Raw genomic sequence first — 19171 nt, 5'->3', positions numbered from 1 at the left:
CATGAATACAAAGTAATTTGAATTTACAATAACAGAAAACCAGGGCAGAGATTATTTTAAGCTTCTGTGTGACTACATTTGGCACAATCTACAATGTAAATGCATGCTGACATTTTTTTGCCTAAATTGGCTAATGATAAAATAAAACAATATTATATTAGGGCTTTGTTTATCTGACAGAATTTCACGACAAGAAAAATGTTCAAATACACACACACACGGCCCACGTATGCTGACTTGGTGCACAGCCACTTGGTTACAACAAACCCCCCGGAGCTTCTAATTAATACAACTTAGACATGCGCAGCACCTCCATCTTACGTCGTATTAAAGATCTGCTCTAAATAAAAGAGATGCCTTCAGACTGAAACACCAACGCAAGCAAGCAGATTCTGCATTTCTTCAGAGAAGCGAAATTGGGAGAATAAAGACAACAAAGAAACAAATATACTGAACATTGGCAAAGAGGGCTATGCAATTTCTTCATGGTCTAATTTTACAACACCACTATCTGGTTTTACAACACCTCACCACCGCCACACTTCCCTCGTACGTATCCTGTACCACTGTTACGTACTTCTCTGCCACTCCCGACTTACTCATACAATACCACAGCTCCTCTCTAGTCACCCTGTCCACAAAGACACAATGCAACTCCTTATGGCCTTCTCTGTACTTCTCCATCAATACCCTCAGAGCAAACATCACATCTGTGGTGCTCTTCCTTGGCATGAAACCATACTGCTGCTATTTAATCATCACCTCACTTCTTAACTGAGCTTCCGCTACTCATTCCCATAACTTCATGCTGTGACTCATCAATTTTTCTCCCCTGTAGTTACTACAGTCCTGCACATCCCCCTTATTCTTAAATATCGGTACCAGTCCACTTCTTCTCCACTCCTCAGTCATCCTCTCACTTTCCAAGATTGCATTAAACAATCTGATTAAAAACTCCACTGCCATCTCTCCTAAACACCTCCATGCTTCCAAAGGTATGTCATCTGGACCAACAGCCTTCCCATTCTCCATCCTCTTCATTGCCATCCTTACTTCCTCCTTGCACTTCCTGATTCACTCTCTCCACATCATCTAACCTTTTGTCTCTCTCTCAGCCTCTCAAAGTACTCCTTCCGATAGCTCAACACACTTTCCTCGCTTGCGAGTACGTTTCCATCTTTATCCTTTATCACCCTAATCTGCTGCACATCTTCCCCAGCTCAGTCCTTCTGTCTACCTAATCAGTTCTTTTCTCCATTCTTAGCGTCCAAACTCTCATACAACTCATCACACGCCTTTTCTATAGCCTTCACCACCTCACTCTTCACCTTACACCCTATCTTCTTGTACTCCTGTCTACTTTCTGCATCTCTCTGACTATCCAACTTCTTCTTCGCCATCCTCCTCCTCTGTATAATCTCCTGTACTTCCTCATTCCACCACCATCCATCCATCCATCCATCCATTTTCCAACCCGCTGACCCACCACCAGGTTTCCTTAATCTCCTTCCTCTGTTCAGACGTCACGCCAAGCACCCTTCTATAACCCTTACCACTTCTGCTATAGTTGCCCAACTATCTGCTAACTCTTCATTTGATCCTTGGCTCTGTCCTCACTCTCCTCCTCCTCTTCTTGATATCCAACGTCATCCTACTGACACAGAAATGGTACTAACACCCTCCCCCAAACATTTAAATACCATATTGTAATATGACAAAAGAGGACAAACACAGAGGGGGTGAATATTTTCACAATGCACTATAATATCAAGAGAAATGTGTCTCAGTTATGTCACCTTGGGCCACTCCAAAGTGACATTTTGCCAGTAGGTGACATTGCTGAGATGAACAAACACTTCACTGATGCTTTGTGTTATGAAGACCCAAAAAGTGTTTGTTAAGGTCAGGTTACATAAGAAGAAATGAGTAACTGATGCATTTTTTTGCAGTACTTGAACTAAAGTGTCACCAACATTCTTATCCCACATCAAGCAACACTCAATAGCACAGGATTGTAGAAATGTTTGCCAATATATTAAAAATTTAAAAAAATGAAATACAGTCATAAGAAAAAGTTTGGGATCCCCTCTCAGCCTGCATAATAATTGACTCTCCTTTCAACAAAAAAGATAACAGTGGTCTGTCTTTCATTTCCTAGGAACATCTGAGTACTGCGGTGTTTTCCGAACAAAGATTTCTAGTGACGCAGTATTTAGTTGTATGAAATTAAATCAAATGTGAAAAACTGGCTGTGCACAAATGTGGGTCCCCTTGTCATTGTGCTGATTTGAATGCCTGTCACTGCTCAATGCTGATTGGTTGGTGTGATGAGCTCATTACGCCTTGAACTTCATAGACCGGTGTGTCCAGTCATGAGATATAAAGGTATTTAAGGTGGTCAATTACAAGTTGTGCTTCCTTCTCTTTGACTCTCCTCTGAAGAGTGACAGCATTGGATCCTCAAAGCAACTCTCCAAAGATCTGAAAACAAAGATTGTTGAGTCTCCTGGTTTAGGGGAAGGCTACAAAAAGCCATCTCAGAGGTTTAAACTGTCAGTTTCAACTGTAAGGAATGAAATCAGAAAATGGAAGGCCACAGGCACAGTTGCTGTTAAACCCAGCAGGTCTGGCAGGCCAAGAAAAATACAGGAGCGGCATATGAACAGGATTGTGAGAATGGTGACAGACAACCCACAGATCACCTCCAAAGACCTGCAAGAACATCTTGCTGCAGATGGTGTATCTGTACATCGTTCTACAATTCAGCACAATTTGCACAAAGAACATCTGTATGGCAGGGTGATGAGAAAGAAGCCCTTTCTGCACTCATACCACAAACAGAGTCGCTTGTTGTATGCCAATGCTCATTTAGACAAGCCAGATTCATTTTGGAACAAAGTGCTTTGGACTGATGAGACAAAAATTAAGTTATTTGGTCAGAACAAAAAGCGCTTTGCATGGCGGAAGAAGAACACCACATTCCAAGAAAAACACCTGCTACCTACTGTCAAATTTGGTGGAGGTTCCATCATGCTGTGGGGCTAGTTCAGGGACTGGGGCCCTTGTTAAAGTCGAGGGTCAGATGAATTCAACCCAATATCAACAAATTCTTCAGGATAATGTTCAAGCATCAGTCACAAAGTTGAAGTTACGCAGGGGTTGGATATTCCAACAAGACAATGACCCAAAACACAGTTGGAAATCTACAAAGGCATTCATGCAGAGGGAGAAGTACAATGTTCTGGAATGGCCGTCACAGTCCCCTGACTTGAATATCATCGAAAATCTATGGGATGATTTGAAGCAGGCTGTCCATCAAACTAAACTGAGCTGGAGAGATTTTTTATGAAGAATGGTCAACAATACCTCCATCCAGAATCCAGACACTCATAAAAGGCTATAGGAGGACAGCGTCTAGAGACCAAAGGAGGCTCAACTAAGTATTGATGTCATATCTCTGTTGGGGTGCCCACATTTATGCACCTGTCTAATTTTGTTATGATGCATATTACATATTTTCTGTTAATCCAATAAACTTACTGTCGCTGCTGAAATCCTACTGTTTCCATAAGGCATGTCAGATATTAAAAGGAAGTTGCTACTTTGAAAGCTCAGCCAATGAGAAACAAAAATCCAAAGAATTAAGAGGGGTTCCCAAACTTTTTCATATGACTGTATCACCTAGTAGTGTTAAATGTTGGATTTCTCTTATTTTTTCAGTGTAAGATTAAGGTAATTCACCAAAACGTTAAATTATTTTTTTAATTTTTTTCGTCTTTATGTGAGGTGCCACTAATTGTGGATAGGGACTGTATGCATTTTATTTTTATGCAATACACATTTTATTTTAATGACACCCACATTGTGAAGGTTGTCACTTTCCTTGCCCTCAATACCAGTGGCAGTAAAATGCTCAGCGTTGGTATGGTTTCTAGTCGATAATTCAAAATTTTCATTTTCACCAGCCAATATACAAATTTCAATTAAATAAACTCGTCTGTCCCGAATAACCTTCAAACCACAATTCCAAAGCTCTGAAGAGAGCGTAGTCAATTTTTTTAATTAAAATAAAAGGATTGATTTACTTACTGAATTGGTTCCAAGAATCTGCAGGTCTGGTTCCCGAGACTCTAGCAGCTTTGCCACCATATGAAGGAAGCTTTCAACAAAAGGTTTGATGCTCTGGGAATGGCAGGCCATTAGAAGTTGATCCAGAGCTTCCATCGCAATAACGACATAACTGTGTGAATTAAAGAGATAAGAGGGAATTCATGAATTCAGAAGTCTCAGATGAAGAGCTGGCATTCACTTTTGTTTTACGTCAAGGGGTAGGAATAAACAAAAATAAATAAATAAATAAACATAAGAGCATTTCTATAATTCGACATTTTCCAAAACCATTTATTTCAAGTTAGGGTTGCAGGTGCAGCTTCTTTTGGAAACACTGGGTACAAAGAACCAACACCACTTGGCACATCAGGGTGTCACAGGGCATAGACAATGTAGCAACCCTAGGTGGGCTATCAGCACGTTACAAGAGGCACTCATATCAGTAGCCAAAGAATATTAGTGGCAGTGGAACACTCGGATAAAACCCACGCAAACAAAGAGGGAACATGGAAGCATCACAAAGGCAGTGCCCGGGCATGGGCCTGGAGTGAAACCAATAGCTCTGGAGCGGTGAAGCGATAGATAGATAGATAGATAGATAGATAGATAGATAGATAGATAGATAGATAGATAGATAGATAGATAGATAGATAGATAGATAGATAGATAGATAGATAGATAGATAGATAGATAGATAGATAGATAGATAGATAGATAGATAGATAGATAGATAGATAGATAGATAGATAGATAGATAGATAGATAGATAGATAGATAGATAGATAGATAGATAGAAATGAAAGGCACTATATGATGCCTAGATAGATAGATAGATACTTTATTAATCCCAATGGGAAATTCACATTCTCCAGCAGTAGCATACTGATACAATAAATAATATTAAATTAAAGAATGATAATAATGCAGGTGAAAAAAAGACAATAACTTTGTATAATGTTAAATGTTAACGTTTACAAAGGAGTGGAATTGAAGAGTCGCATAGTGTGTTGGAGGAATGATCTCCTCAGTCTGTCAGTGGAGCAGGACGGTGACAGCAGTCTGTGGCTGAAGCTGCTCCTCTGTCTGGAGATGATCCTGTTCAGTGGATGCAGTGGATTCTCCATGATTGACAGGAGTCTGCTCAGTGCCCTTCGCTCTGCCACAGATGTTAAACTGTCCAGCTCCATGCCAACAATAGAGCCTGCCTTCCTCACCAGTTTGTCCAGGCGTGAGGCGTCTTTCTTCTTAATGCTGCCTCCCCAGCACACCACCACATAGAAGAGGGCGCTCGCCACAACTGTCTGATAGAACATCTGCAGCATCTTATTGCAGATGTTGATGGACGCCAGCCTTCTAAGGAAGTATAACCGGCTCTGTCCTTTCTTACACAGAGAATCAGTATTGGCAGTCCAGTCTAATTTATCATCCATCTGCACTCCCAGATATTTATAGGTCTGCACCATCTGCACACAGTCACCTCTGATGATCACGGGGTCCATGAGGGGCCTGGTCCTCCTAAAATCCACCACCAGCTCCTTGGTTTTGCTGGTGTTCAGGTGTAGGTGGTTTGAGTCGCACCATTTAACAAAGTCCTTGATTAGGTCCAAATACTCCTCCTCCAACCCATTCCTGATACAGCCCACGATAGCAGTGTCGTCAGCGAACTTTTGCACGTGGCAGGACTCCGAGTTGTATTGGAAGTCCGATGTATATAGGCTGAACAGGACCGGAGAAAGTACAGTCCCCTGTGGTGCTCCTGTGTTGCTGACCACAATGTCAGACGTACAGTTCATGTACTTCAGTTAGGTAGATTTTTATCACCCCGAATGCAACGGAAAAGTACCAAACATAAGCCACTGTCACACAGATATGACAAAGGGAGCTGAGACGCAACAACTGACAATTACTGGCAGCTCTGAGGCAAAGGCGAAGGATCTACGGCAGTATCTGGAAGGTTGCCGGCTCAAACACCATTACTGCCAGAGGAGATCCTACTCCACTGGGCCCTTGAGAAAGGCCCTTAACCTGAAAATGAACATACCACCTGCACTTCAGAAGAGGTCCTCCACCTGAAGCTAATCATGTTCAGGCCCGGCAAGTACTTGGATGGGAGACCATCTAGAATAAAACGCGAGACGTACCCCGGCTGCAGGCAGGACAGTTTTAGGCCTCCGACACTATGAGGCCCGGAACCTTTTTTGTATTCATGTGAGAAACGCGACAATGTTTATTTTTACCTCTTGTATAACTGTACAACTAAATCACTTACCAATTGAATTCAGTAGACATTTTAAATGCAAAGTGTTGCTTTACCTAGAAAATGTATTCGTTTCATTTTTTCACACAAAAAAAAGTTACGTCAAGAGGAATCGGCAAAAATGGGTGGAAATATCTGACGAGGGACGGGTGTAAATTATTATACTAAACCAAATGGTTAACCCATCTTTATATATAACTAGGGGGCTCCACCCCCTGTTCGCTTCGCTCGCCCACCCCCGGGTTTGGTTTACCGGATATACAATTTAAAGAGATTGTTATTTTCATGGGAATTATTTCATATGCATTATTTTCACTTTTACGTTAAAACTTTTGTAAAAACAATACTTGTCCTTTATTTCCGGCCACAGGCGTGGTTACATCTCTTTCTTGCAGGACGTATAACGCTGCTCACGTTGTGAAGGAGGGGGGCGGCTGAACGCATGCTAAGGAGATGCCGTCGGATCATCTGCTGTCTTTCTGCTGGCGAGATGTGTGTCCTGCTTGTTGTGCTGTGCGTCGATCATTTCAAAGCCTGTACAGCAGCTGTCCTTTTGCCACTTCGCATCTCTGCCGTTGGCGTTGTGAAGGTGGGGGGGGTGGGGAGGCAGGGCTGAACGCACGCTTAAGAGAAGCGGTTGGATCATCTGCTGGCTTGCTGCTGCTGGCGAGCTGCGTGTTCTGCTTGTTGCTGTTTTAAGAGCTGAGAGCACATGAAGTGTGTCTGCCAAAAGCATGCCAACAACTGCTAGGTTAGATGTCCATGAACTTGTTTTAAATGTTGTCTCACTGCCTTGTCTTGCGGGACGTCAAATTGTCTTACGAGAAGATCACATCTCGTCTCCTTAGTCTCCCTCCCAAGATTTTGTTTTATAATAGAGAGATAAGCTACCGTGGCTGTCCGTTTGTCAGTCCAAGATTTTAAATCACCTGTAGCTCACAAACCGTTTGACCTATTGACCTGAAATTTGGTACACATATACTACGTGACGTCTACTATCCGCTTTCAGGGTGATGATTGACCTCCAAGGTTATTCCTCTTTTTATTTTATTTTATTATAGAATCAACTCTTGGCAGTGGCCAGCAGGGCGGCCGTGCAGAGCAAGCGTACAGACGCCATTCTCATCCCTACCACCTTGGCCGTCACTTCCCCTACCTTTATATATTTTACATCATTCTTGAGGCAGATTGAAGACTTAAGTGCCAGCTTAAGTAAAAAATTAAAGAAAACGAACTAAGTGATTGCAACACAAACACAGACTTAATCAGTTTTAACGCAAAGAGATGCAGACAAAAGAAGAGAAGAAGCAAGCAGCTAGGGTGGAGACCAGAAGAGCTGCTCAGGAAGCAGCAAGCGCATCAACCTCTGAGCAAACGGATGCTAAACGTACAGAGAAAGAGGAGGAAAACTAGGAATGCTCCAATGAAGTATATTCACTGCAAGTTATCATGCAGTGCGCCGTTACTGGCATATCAAATAAAAAACATAAGGTCTATGTTCATTACTTAGATTTTAACCTATCTTAGATTGGTAATGCAGCTAGTCTCAATATTATATATATATATATATATATATATATATATATATATATATATATATATATATATATAAAATCCAACGTCTGTCTGTTTGTCTCTCTGTCTGCTTTTCACGAGAGAATTACTTAAAGGATTTACATCGGGTTATTTTCTATAATTTTCTTGAATATTCCAGTTGATTTTGCAACTTCTCTCATTGCACGAAGTGTCATAGTTTGCTTGCGGCAGCAAATTATTCGTGCAAATCCGAGACAGAGGCAGCGGGCCGAGGGGAGAGGGGACGTGGGTGGGGCCCTCCTGACTCGCTCGCCAGCCACCATTCGAGTTGGTTTGATGTGGCATTGGTGAGAGGGTTTTAATCCCTCACACTCCCCCTAATCGAGACAGACATGCCATTGCTTTGCAATGTCAATTAAAACAAGATCCCGGGACAGACACTCAAGTTGGCAAGGGTTGAACTTAGCTCACCAGGCTTCTCTCTTTCTCCCAGGTTAGTCAGGTGTTGGTGAGGCCAGAAAGGGACGCTTGCCTTGTGGTCTGTGTGTGAATCCCAATACCCCAGTGCAGTGATGGGGACACCATAAAACCGAGGTCATGACTCTCTGTGTCCATGAAAGATCACCTGGGCATCCTTTGTAAACAGTAGGGTGTATCCCGATGTCCTGGCTAAACTGCCCACCATGCCCTAGTCATAATGGCCTCCTAATCATCCCGTGTCTCGAACGGGCTCTTTTCTCACCACTTTACAACCTAATAGCTCACGTGTGTGGTGTGGGCCAAAATGGCTGCTGTTGCATCATTCAGGCGGATGCTACACATTAGTGGTGATTGAAGTGGCTCCCCACTCACTGAAATGCTTTGAGTAGTGAGAAAAGAGTTATATATATATATATATATATATATATATATATATATATATGTGAAGAATTATTATTAGTAATAATAGTAGTAGTATTAGTAGTATTATTACTTGTGGTAGTACTAGTAGTATCAGTATTATTAGTAGTATTATTACTACTAGAAGTAGTATTAGTATTAGTACTAGTATTATTACTAGTAGTAGTAGTATTAGTAGTAGTAGAATTAGTAGTATTAGTAGTAGTAGAATTAGTACTAGTATTATTATTAGTAGTAGAATTAGTACTAGTAGTAGTAATAGTAGTTGTATTGGTAGTATTATTAATAGTACTAGTTGTATTAGTAGTAGTAGATTGGTACTAGTATTATTAGTAGTAGTAGTACTAGTTCTATTAGTAGTATTATTAATATTATTAGTAGTGTTATTATTATTATTATTATCATTAGTAGTAGTAGTATTGGTATTAGCAGTATTAGTGGTATTATTAGCATTATTATTATTAGTAGTAGTAGTGTTTTTATTAGTAGTAGTATTGTTATTAGCAGTATTAGTGGAATTATTAGCATTATTATTGTTATTAGTAGTAGTAGTAGTAGTAGTGGTGTTATTGTTTTTATTAGTAGTAGTATTGGTATTAGCAGTATTAGTGGTATTATTAGCACTATTATTATTATTAGTAGTAGCAGTAGTAGTAGTAGTAGTAGTAGTGTTTTTATTAGTAGTAGTATTGTTATTAGCAGTATTAGTGGAATTATTAGCATTAGTTTTATTAGTATTATTATTATTAGTATAACATTAGAACACTCTAGACGAGAACAGGCCATTCAACCCAACAAAGCTCGCCAGTCCTATCCACTTATTTCTTCCAAAAAAACTTCAAGTCGAGTTTTGAAAGTCCCTAAAGTCCTACTGTCCACCACACTACTTGGTCACTTATTCCAAGTGTCTATCGTTCTTTGTGTAAAGAAAAACTTCCTAATGTTTGTGTGAAATTTACCCTTAACAAGTTTCCAACTGTGTCCCCGTGTTCTTACTACTACCACGTGTAGTAGTAGTTGTAGTAGTAGTATTGGTATTAGCAGTATTAGTAGTATTATTAGCATTAATTTTATTAGTATTATTATTATTAGTAGTAGCAGTAGTAGTAGTAGTATCCTCCAACTTGCAGGAACACCTCAGGGGTTGGTGGCAGGATTGACACTCCAGCCACTATAAATACCTCACACCTGTTCCAATGTGGTGCTGAGGTGTCACCCTTTACACTGCTGCACTTGGGGGTCCCAATCCGGGGGGTATGTCGTTTGATGGGCGTGGCAACGCACTGTATTCAACACATGCTCCCCAACCTCAACCTCAACCTCATTATTAAGGGCAGCACCCTAAAATCTGCAGCCATATCCTTGATCTTACAGATATTTAGATGTTAAAAGGAAAGATCATGCCACTGAACAAACTCATCAACAAGCAGGGCCACGGCAGATCTCCTTATCTTATAGAAGACTCATAATGACAGACTTGTCTGCAAATTTCAGGATACGGCTGTCCTTGTGTGGGCACCTGCAGTCACTTGTGCATAAGATAAACAGGAGATGACAGTAGCCTTGAGGTGATCAAGTGGATGAGTTAAGACGGCCACAGCCATTGAGTTCTATCCCACCAAGTGAGGGTGCAAACTGTAACCATCAATCAGTATGTCAGTTAAAATGTGGGGATGGATTGCATGAAAGGCTGTCGAGGAAACCTATAAACAGTAGTGCTAAACTCAATGCCACACCTCAACTTTATAACAAGCTTGAAGCCAGTCACACCAACTTAACCCCAATCCTCAACTCCCAGTCGATATTACAACAGCATTAGAGAAAGCGACTGTCCTTACCCGTAGCGATGCCGGACCACATCTCTGCTCAGTCTTTCTGCCAGGTAAGCTCCGATCCTATCCAGCTTCTCTGGTGCAGACACTGCATAGAAGGTGAGCTTCTCCATATCAGATTTAACAAGCCCATCCTGTGTGATAAGACAAATGTCCAGAGATTTCAGTTAGATTTCAGTGGTCCAAATATGCCACCCAGGTATTTTTCAAAAGTTGTCAAGGACTGACAATTATTACACATCATCTACAGAGGGATTTGGAGTTACTTCTGACAAGCTTAGACTATCTGGTGACAAACTGTCTATTATTTCTTTAACTACATTGACAGTGTGTTGGCTAATTTGGCTCCACCGGAAGAATTCAAATGCACCCTCCAAAACTCAATGAAAAATGTGTGTGTATATATATATATATATATATATATATATATATATATATATATATATATATATATATATATATGATATATATTGTAAAAAGGCGCTTATAAGCGCTCGACACAGATTCACACTGGAGGCACGTATAAAATTAAAAGACTTATTTTTCTTCACCTGTGGGGCACGTCTTTCCCGTAATCCCCACAGGCACAACACAGTCCCAAGTGTGCAAGCACCACCAAATACACCACACACTTTCTTCTCCTTTCTCTTCCACCACCACTCCTCCAAGCTTTGTCCTCCTCCTCCCGACTCAGTGTCTTAAATTGGTTTGAATCCTACCTGACAGGTAGAAAATTCTTTCTTAGTTGTGGTAATTATACTTCAATGACACACAATATTCTATATGGTGTTCCACAAGGCTCTATCCTGGGTACGCTGCTCTTTTCGATTTACATGCTTCCATTACGTCAGATTATCTCGGGGCATAGCATGAGCTACCACAGTTCTGCTGATGACACACAACTGTACTTATCAATAGCACCTGATGACCCCAACTCTGTTGATTCACTGACACAATGTCTTATGTTTCTGAATGGATGAGTAGTAATTTTCTCAAACTAAAGGAGAAAACTGAAATTTTAGTGATTGGCAATAACACTGGTCAACAAGCATTTTGCTACTTTCACCTTTACTTTAACAGGTTTCACTTGCTGACTCCAAATCTGAAAAACGTTTTTCATCCAGCACGTCCCATTTTTTACTTTTTTTCTTGGACAACTAGGGTGACTGGACAGTAAAGGCGGATAACCATTTTGATAAATACCGGTAATTCCACTAGGGAGGCCATTGAGATAAAAGAATTCGCCACACGTTACTAACAGCTGTGAGTTGTTTACATTGTCATTATTAATTTTATTAAAAAAATATTAATTTTTAATTTGCAGCAAAAATATTTGTTACTGATTACCAGGTCTTGTACGACTCTAAAGCATAACGACACAACTCAGACATGATGGTGCAGTAGGCAGAGGTTTTACTGTTAAACATAACATTGCATTCAAGGACATTTTGCTCGTTAGATTCACCATTACTTTGAAAATTCTGTCAAGGCGATGGACAGAAACAGCGATGCTTTTCAGCATTTAAGAAATAAGTTTGGTCTCGAGAAAACTGAAGCCAAAATTAAGGAAGGTGTTTCTGTTGTTCCTGAAATCCGTGAACTGATGCTTAACGATGAGTTCAAAAGGAAACTGAAGCCCACTGAATCAGCAGCATTGGAAGCATTCGTGCAGGTTGTCCAGAATTTTCTTGGCAGTCACAGAGCAGAGAATAATGCTGAGCTTGTGGAGAACCTGCTGAAAGCACATCAGCTTATGGGAGCCAAAATGTCAGTGAAGATGCATTTTTGACATTCTTGTCTTGACTTTTTTTCCACCAAATCTGGGCGATGTCAGCGATGAATATGGGGAAAGATTTCATCAAGATATAAAGATGATGGAATAACGATATTGGGGGAAAATTCACTCCGAGCATGATGGATGAATACGTTGGTTTTTGCAAAGAGAGACGGATGTGCAGTACAAGCACAAAAGCGAGGGCCTCCAATATTTTTGGGCACGCTGACCTCACTTTTATATCGAGGTAAATTAACATAAATACTCATAATTAACATAAATACAAAACACCTCTCAGGACTACCAAAAAAAAGACATCAATCGATTGCAACGAGTGCAGAATGCAGCTGCTAGAATCTTAACTAGGAAAAGAAAATCAGAGCACATCACCCCAGTCTCAGCGTCACTACATTGGTTACCGGTGCCATTTAGAATTGACTTTAAAATACTGCTTATGGTTTATAAAGCCTTAAATAATCTCGCTCCATCTTATATTTTGGAAAGTCTGACACCTTACACTCCAAATCGTAACCTTAGATCTTCAAATGAGTGTCTGCTTAGAATTCCAAGAGCTAAACTTAAAAGAAGTGGTGAGGTGGCCTTCTGCTGTTATGCACCTCAAATCTGGAATAGCTGACCGATAGGAATTCGCCAGGCTGATACAGTGGAGCACATTAAAACTCTGATGAAAACACATTACTTTAACATGGCTTTCTCATAACTTCATTTTAGTTTAATCCTGATGCTCTGTATATTCAATTAATTATTATTATTATGCATGTTGGCTCTAAAATCCACAATAACCCCTACTCTCTCTTCTGTTCTATTTCCATTGGCATGGAATTGTAAATATCCTCTGCATAATGAGGAGCGATTGGCAAGAGAAGCACAAAAAAGTCATTCAAATGAGGGGAAAAAGAAGTAATATACAAATTAAGCGGCAGAAATTCAATAACTGCGACTTTCACAGCATAGGTGGGCCATAAGGAAGATGCCAGAAGAGATTTCAACTTTTTGTCACAGCTCACCAGGGTAGCGTCGGTGTTACTGAAAGGCTGCTGATGAGAAGAGGCAGGCTTCACAAAAGGAGAGAACAGCAATGTCTTCTGGGAATTTTCATTGCCTGTCTGTCAGTCTGTCCATATATGGATTATCAGACTATCATAGTCAGGAGTAAAATTAAAACAGCATTCCCCCCCTTCCCATAGATAACCGAGACAAAAAAGATCCTGTCTGTGCATCTACACATCTGACTGCCTGTCTGTAAGGGCAAATAACTTCATAGGCTTACTGTCAGTCCATCTGTGGATTATCAGACTATTATAAAGCATTAAATAATCTCACCCCATTTTATATCAAATCGTAACCTCAGATCCTCAAATGAGTGTCTCCTTAGAATTCCAAGAGCAAAACTTAAAAGAAGTGGTGAGGCGGCCTTCTGCTGTTATGCACCTAAAATCTGGAATAGCTGACCGATAGAAATTCACCAGGCTAATACAGTGGAGCACTTTAAAAAAAACTGCTGAAAACACATTACTTTAACATGGCCTTCTCATAACTTCACTTTAATTTAATCCTGATACTCAGTATATCCAATTCATTATAATAACTATTCATGGTGGCTCTAAAATCCGTACTAACCCCTACTCTATCTTCTGTTTCCTTTTCCGGTTTCTTTGTGGTGGCGATCTGTGCCACCACCACCTAATCAAAGCACCGTGATGTCCCTCTACATTGATGGATTAAAGACCAGAAGTCCACAAGACCGTCATCATCAAGTTCTTCCATGAGAACCCTGAATACAATGAGGACTGATTGAGGTCATTGATGTTAGGCAGAATGCCTAGAGGGGGCTGGGTGGTCTCGTGGTCTCGTGGCCTCGGACCCCCTGTAGATTTTATTTTTTCTCCAGCTGTCTGGAGTTTTTGTTTGTTTTTTCTGTCCTCCCTGGCCATCGGACCTTACTTTTATTCTATGTTAATTAGTGTTCTCTTATTTTAATTCCTACTGTATTTTGTCTTTTTTTCTCTTTCTTCATCATGTAAAGCACTTTGAGCTACATTGCTTGTATGAAAATGTGCTAGATCAAGAGTTCCCAAACTTTTCTCAGCCGCAGACCCCTTTACCAAAAACTTTTAAAACCGTCGACCCCCTAATTACATGCAATGGTTTTTCATATCCGCACTAGCTTTGATATGTTCGATAAGACAATGAACAGACATGTTTGTGCTACATGTATTTTCATGCATTCTTACGTGTGACTCTTTTAATGACACATTTTACCTTTTCGTTCGCATATTTGGTATGTAATGTGTTTTTTTTAAATGATTTTACTTCTTAATTAGGTACCTATTGGAATCATAGATATTTTGAAGTAACAAACAAATAGCAGTAGTAAGGGGGTCTATTTTTGCTGTCGTTGACCCCCAAATTTTTTCATTGAAACTATCGACCCCTAGAAAGTTCAAATCGACCCCAGGGGGTCAATATCGACCACTTTGGGAACTCTTGTGCTAGATAGATAGATAGATAGATAGATAGATAGATAGATAGATAGATAGATAGATAGATAGATAGATAGATAGATAGATAGATAGATAGATAGATAGATAGATAGATAGATAGATAGATAGATAGATAGATAGATAGATAGATAGATATTGTCTCTGGCCGCTGAGTGGTGGTTGCTGGCTCCTTTTATTAGGCACCCGGAAGTGCTCCAGGTGCTTGATTGCCGATGTACGAGTTGATGGAATGGCAATAGCAACTCAAACAAGCACTCACTACAACTGAGGTATGCAGAACAGCATCTCTGAATACACAACACGTCAAACCTTGAAGCAGATGGTAGGCTACAGCAGCAGGAGACCACAGTGGGTGACACTCCTGTCAGCTTTGAACAGGCAACTGAGGCTACAATTCACAAGGCTCAGCAAAATTGGACAATAGAAGATTGGAAAAACATTGCCTGGTCTGATTAGTCTCAATTTCTGCTGCAACATGCAGATGGTGGGGTCAACAACAATGAAAGCATGGATCCATCCTGCCTTGTACCAACGGTTCAGGCTGCTGGTGGTAGTGTAACCATGTGGGGAATAGGTTTCTTGGCACACCATGGGCCCCTCTGTATCAACTGAGCATTGTTTAAATGCCACAGCCTACCTGAGTATTGTTGCTGACCATGTCCATCCCTTTATGGCTGCCATCTCCTAATAACGTGCCATGTCACAAAGCTCAGATCATCTCCAACTGGTTTCTTGAACATGACAATGTGTTCACTGGACTCAAATGGCCTCCACAGTCACCAGATCTCAATCCACTCGAGCACCTTTGGGATGTGGTGGGACAGGAGACTTGCATCATGGATCTGCAGCAACTGCGTGACGCCATCGTGTCAATATGAACCAAAATCCCTGAGGAATGTTTGCAGCACCTTGTTGAATCTACGCCACAAAGAATTACGGCAGTTCTGAAGGCAAAAGGGGGTCCAACCGGGTACTAGCAAGGTGGCCGGTGAATGAATGTGCATTTGGTGTTCTCTTCTGACAAGCTTGATTGTGGTGTCCTGTGATCCAAGACAAGCCAGGACAGAACCAGTCAGTTTAAACTTAACAATTGTTATGGGGTGGCAGGGCTGGGCTGACAGTCCGGCCAGGATAAACCCCCCCAGCCCCCCGTAGTTGTAGTGGATGGACTTTGGCTGAACTGTGTTCCAAGAGTACATGCTGCCCTAAACCCTGGGCACAACGGATGCCAGTATACCCAATTCATGTACCTGCAGGGCATGCTGGGAGTTGTGGTCCCAGTAGGACAGCCTTGCTGAATTCCCTGAGCTGCCAGAGGGCTGTCACAAATTTCAGAGCTTCAAGAAGTGAGAAAAACGTTTTATAAATGTAAAGAATTATTATTATTATTACTATTATTATTATTATTATTCTAATATCAAGTTCTGTAGTGTGACCCAGGAGAGGTGTTGTGTGCCACAGAACACCTAGGAAAATGTCCTACGCTGTCATCCATCACCACCACAAGCACCACCCTTCTGAACTGGTTCAAACCAGTTTGTGAATATCACATTACATTTCAAAATTTACACATTAAGAACCTTTTAAGAGCTACTGCTTCACACCCCATAAACTGCATCAAAATGATAGCTAAAGTAAGGAAAAAGTCATTACAGAAACTCTGGATAATTTACATTGTTATTTGGTTACAGAGCCTGGGGAGCTCCATTTATTATGTGTTTAAAGTCATAAAGCACTTACGTTTGGGTCTTCTGGAAATATGTTATCCACGAGGCGTTTATATCGTGGGCGCAGGGGACCACAGCAGCCACAGACGCCTGCAAAAAGAAAAATGATACATCAATTACTGCCCACAGATGAACATTTGTGATGAAGACCCCCATCAGCATGCCACCGACTACGCCTCGGCAATGTTTTACTCGTCTACAGTACAAAATCTTAATAATAATAAGACATGAGATAGAAGACAGTCATAAATGTGTTAGCCTGCTGTAAGCAGCAACCATATCCGATTAAAGAAACGAAAAAAAAAAAAAAGGAGCAGACATAACCAACAAAATTGGCAGCTTGGAGCTTAAATCCATTATCTGGTGTGTCATCCGTAAGCCCACTCATTCCTATGGACGGTAACAGGCACGTCCTTCAGGTAATAATTAATTTATCAGCCATCATAGGACAATGGGGGTCAGAATGAAGGACATACTTTGTGATCGTACCCAGATGGCTTTTTGAGATTGGCACCAAATTAAATTTACATTTCTTTGCTGGGCAGATGCTTTTCTCCAAAGTGACTTACAGAGCCTTCCAAAACGTTTAGGAGGAAGACACATTTTACAGTACAGAATGGCCTTCTATAACTCCTTCACTTCATGATCTTCACCGATTTCTAGTGCTGCTCTATTTTTGGAAGGATTAAAACCTTATGAATCTAAAATAATGAAGGAGACCCTTTCCACCTTCTGCTGACCCACATACAGTGCACCCACCATAACGTTTGGGGCAAAGACACATTTTACAGTTCAAAATAGTCTTCCGTATCCCCTTCATTTTATGATCTTTATTGATAATCTCCAGTGCTCCTCTGTTTTCAACAGGACTTCATACTTGACATCTGATGAACCAACATTACACTTACGAAGAAATGAAGACGCACATCCCTACCTTCTGCTGACTCACATACATCGCCCACCATAACGTTTGGGACAAAGACACACTTTACAGTACAGAATAGCCTTCCATATCTCCTTCACTTCATGATCTTCACCGATTTCTAGTGCTCCTCTAATTTTATCAGGATTTCATACTTAAAACTTTATGAACCTAAAGAAATGAAGGAGACCCTTTCCACCTTCTGCTCACCCACATACAGTGCGCCCACCATAACGTTTGGGACAAAGACACACTTTACAGTACAGAATGCCCTTCCATAACTCCTTCACTTCATGATCTTCACCGATTTCTAGTGCTCCTCTAATTTTAGCAGGATTTCATACTTAAAACCTTATGAACCGAAAAAAATGAAGACGACCCATCCCGCCTTCTGCTGACCCACATACAGGACCCTCCATAACATTTGGGACAAAGACACGTTTTACAGTACAAAATGGCTTTCCGTACACCCCTTATTTAATGATATTAATTGATCTCCAGTGCTCCTCTATTATCAGCAGGACTTCATACTTGACATCTGATGAACCAACATTACACTTACGAAGAAATGAAGACGCACATCCCTACCTTCTGCTGACTCACATACATCGCCCACCATAACGTTTGGGACAAAGACACACTTTACAGTACAGAATAGCCTTCCATATCTCGTTCACTTCATGATCTTCACCGATTTCTAGTGCTCCTCTAATTTTGGAAAGATTAAAACCTTATGATCCTTAAGAAATGAAGGAGACCTTTGCCACCTTCAGCTGACCCACATACAGTGCACCCACCATAACGTTTGGGACAAAGACACATTATACAATACAGAACGGCCTTCCGTATCCCCTTCATTTTATGATCTTTATTGATAATCTCCAGAGCGCCTCTGTTTTCAGCAGGACTTCATACTTGACATCTGATGAACCAACATTACTCTTACAAAGAAATGAAGAAGCACCTTTGCACTTACTGCTGACGCACATACAGTGTGCCCACCATAACGTTTGGGACAAAGACACACTTTACAGCACAGAATGCCCTTCCATAACTCCTTCACTTCATGATCTTCACCAATTTCTAGTGCTCCTCTAATTTTACCAGGATTTCATACTTAAAACTTTATGAACCTAAAGAAATGAAGACGACCCTCCCCATCTTCTGCTGACCCACATACAGGACCATCCATAACGTTTGGGACAAAGACACGTTATATAGTACAGAATGGCCTTCTGCATCCCCTTCATTTTATGATTGATCTCCAGTGCTCCTCTGTTTTTGGGAGGACTTCATACTTGACAGCTGATGAACCAACATTACATTTACAAAGAAATGAAGACGCACATCCCCACCTTCTGCTGACCCACATACAGTACCCTCCATAATATTTGGGACATAGACACATTTCTGCTTGATATCCTCCTCTGCTCAACAGTTTCTCAACGGTAATTGTGTACTAAACGGATGGCAAATACCCTTTTCCATTATCGTGACACAAATCAGATTTTCGTTTTTTAAGATTAGGCACCCAAAGGGGACATTAACATTAGGGACCTATAGGCAGCTATGCTCCGCCCCCACTAAC

At 40.9% G+C, this 19171-nt stretch overlaps 1 protein-coding gene across 1 annotated transcript in view; it reads right to left on the bottom strand.

Annotated features, from left to right (window-relative positions):
* efr3a (EFR3 homolog A (S. cerevisiae)) overlaps positions 1 to 19171 on the bottom strand; it is a 313432-nt gene that overhangs the window by 162152 nt on the left and 132109 nt on the right. The window contains exons 3-5 of the mRNA XM_051928967.1: positions 16675 to 16751; positions 10642 to 10769; positions 4090 to 4240 (exon numbers count right to left, since the gene is read on the bottom strand). Coding sequence (XP_051784927.1) covers positions 4090 to 4240; positions 10642 to 10769; positions 16675 to 16751 — 356 coding nt within the window. The remainder of the gene's footprint in view (positions 1 to 4089; positions 4241 to 10641; positions 10770 to 16674; positions 16752 to 19171) is intronic.

Source organism: Erpetoichthys calabaricus, chromosome 6 (assembly GCF_900747795.2).
Source record: "Erpetoichthys calabaricus chromosome 6, fErpCal1.3, whole genome shotgun sequence".
Taxonomy (NCBI): domain Eukaryota; kingdom Metazoa; phylum Chordata; class Cladistia; order Polypteriformes; family Polypteridae; genus Erpetoichthys; species Erpetoichthys calabaricus.
This window is presented reverse-complemented; position numbering and strand designations above follow the sequence as displayed.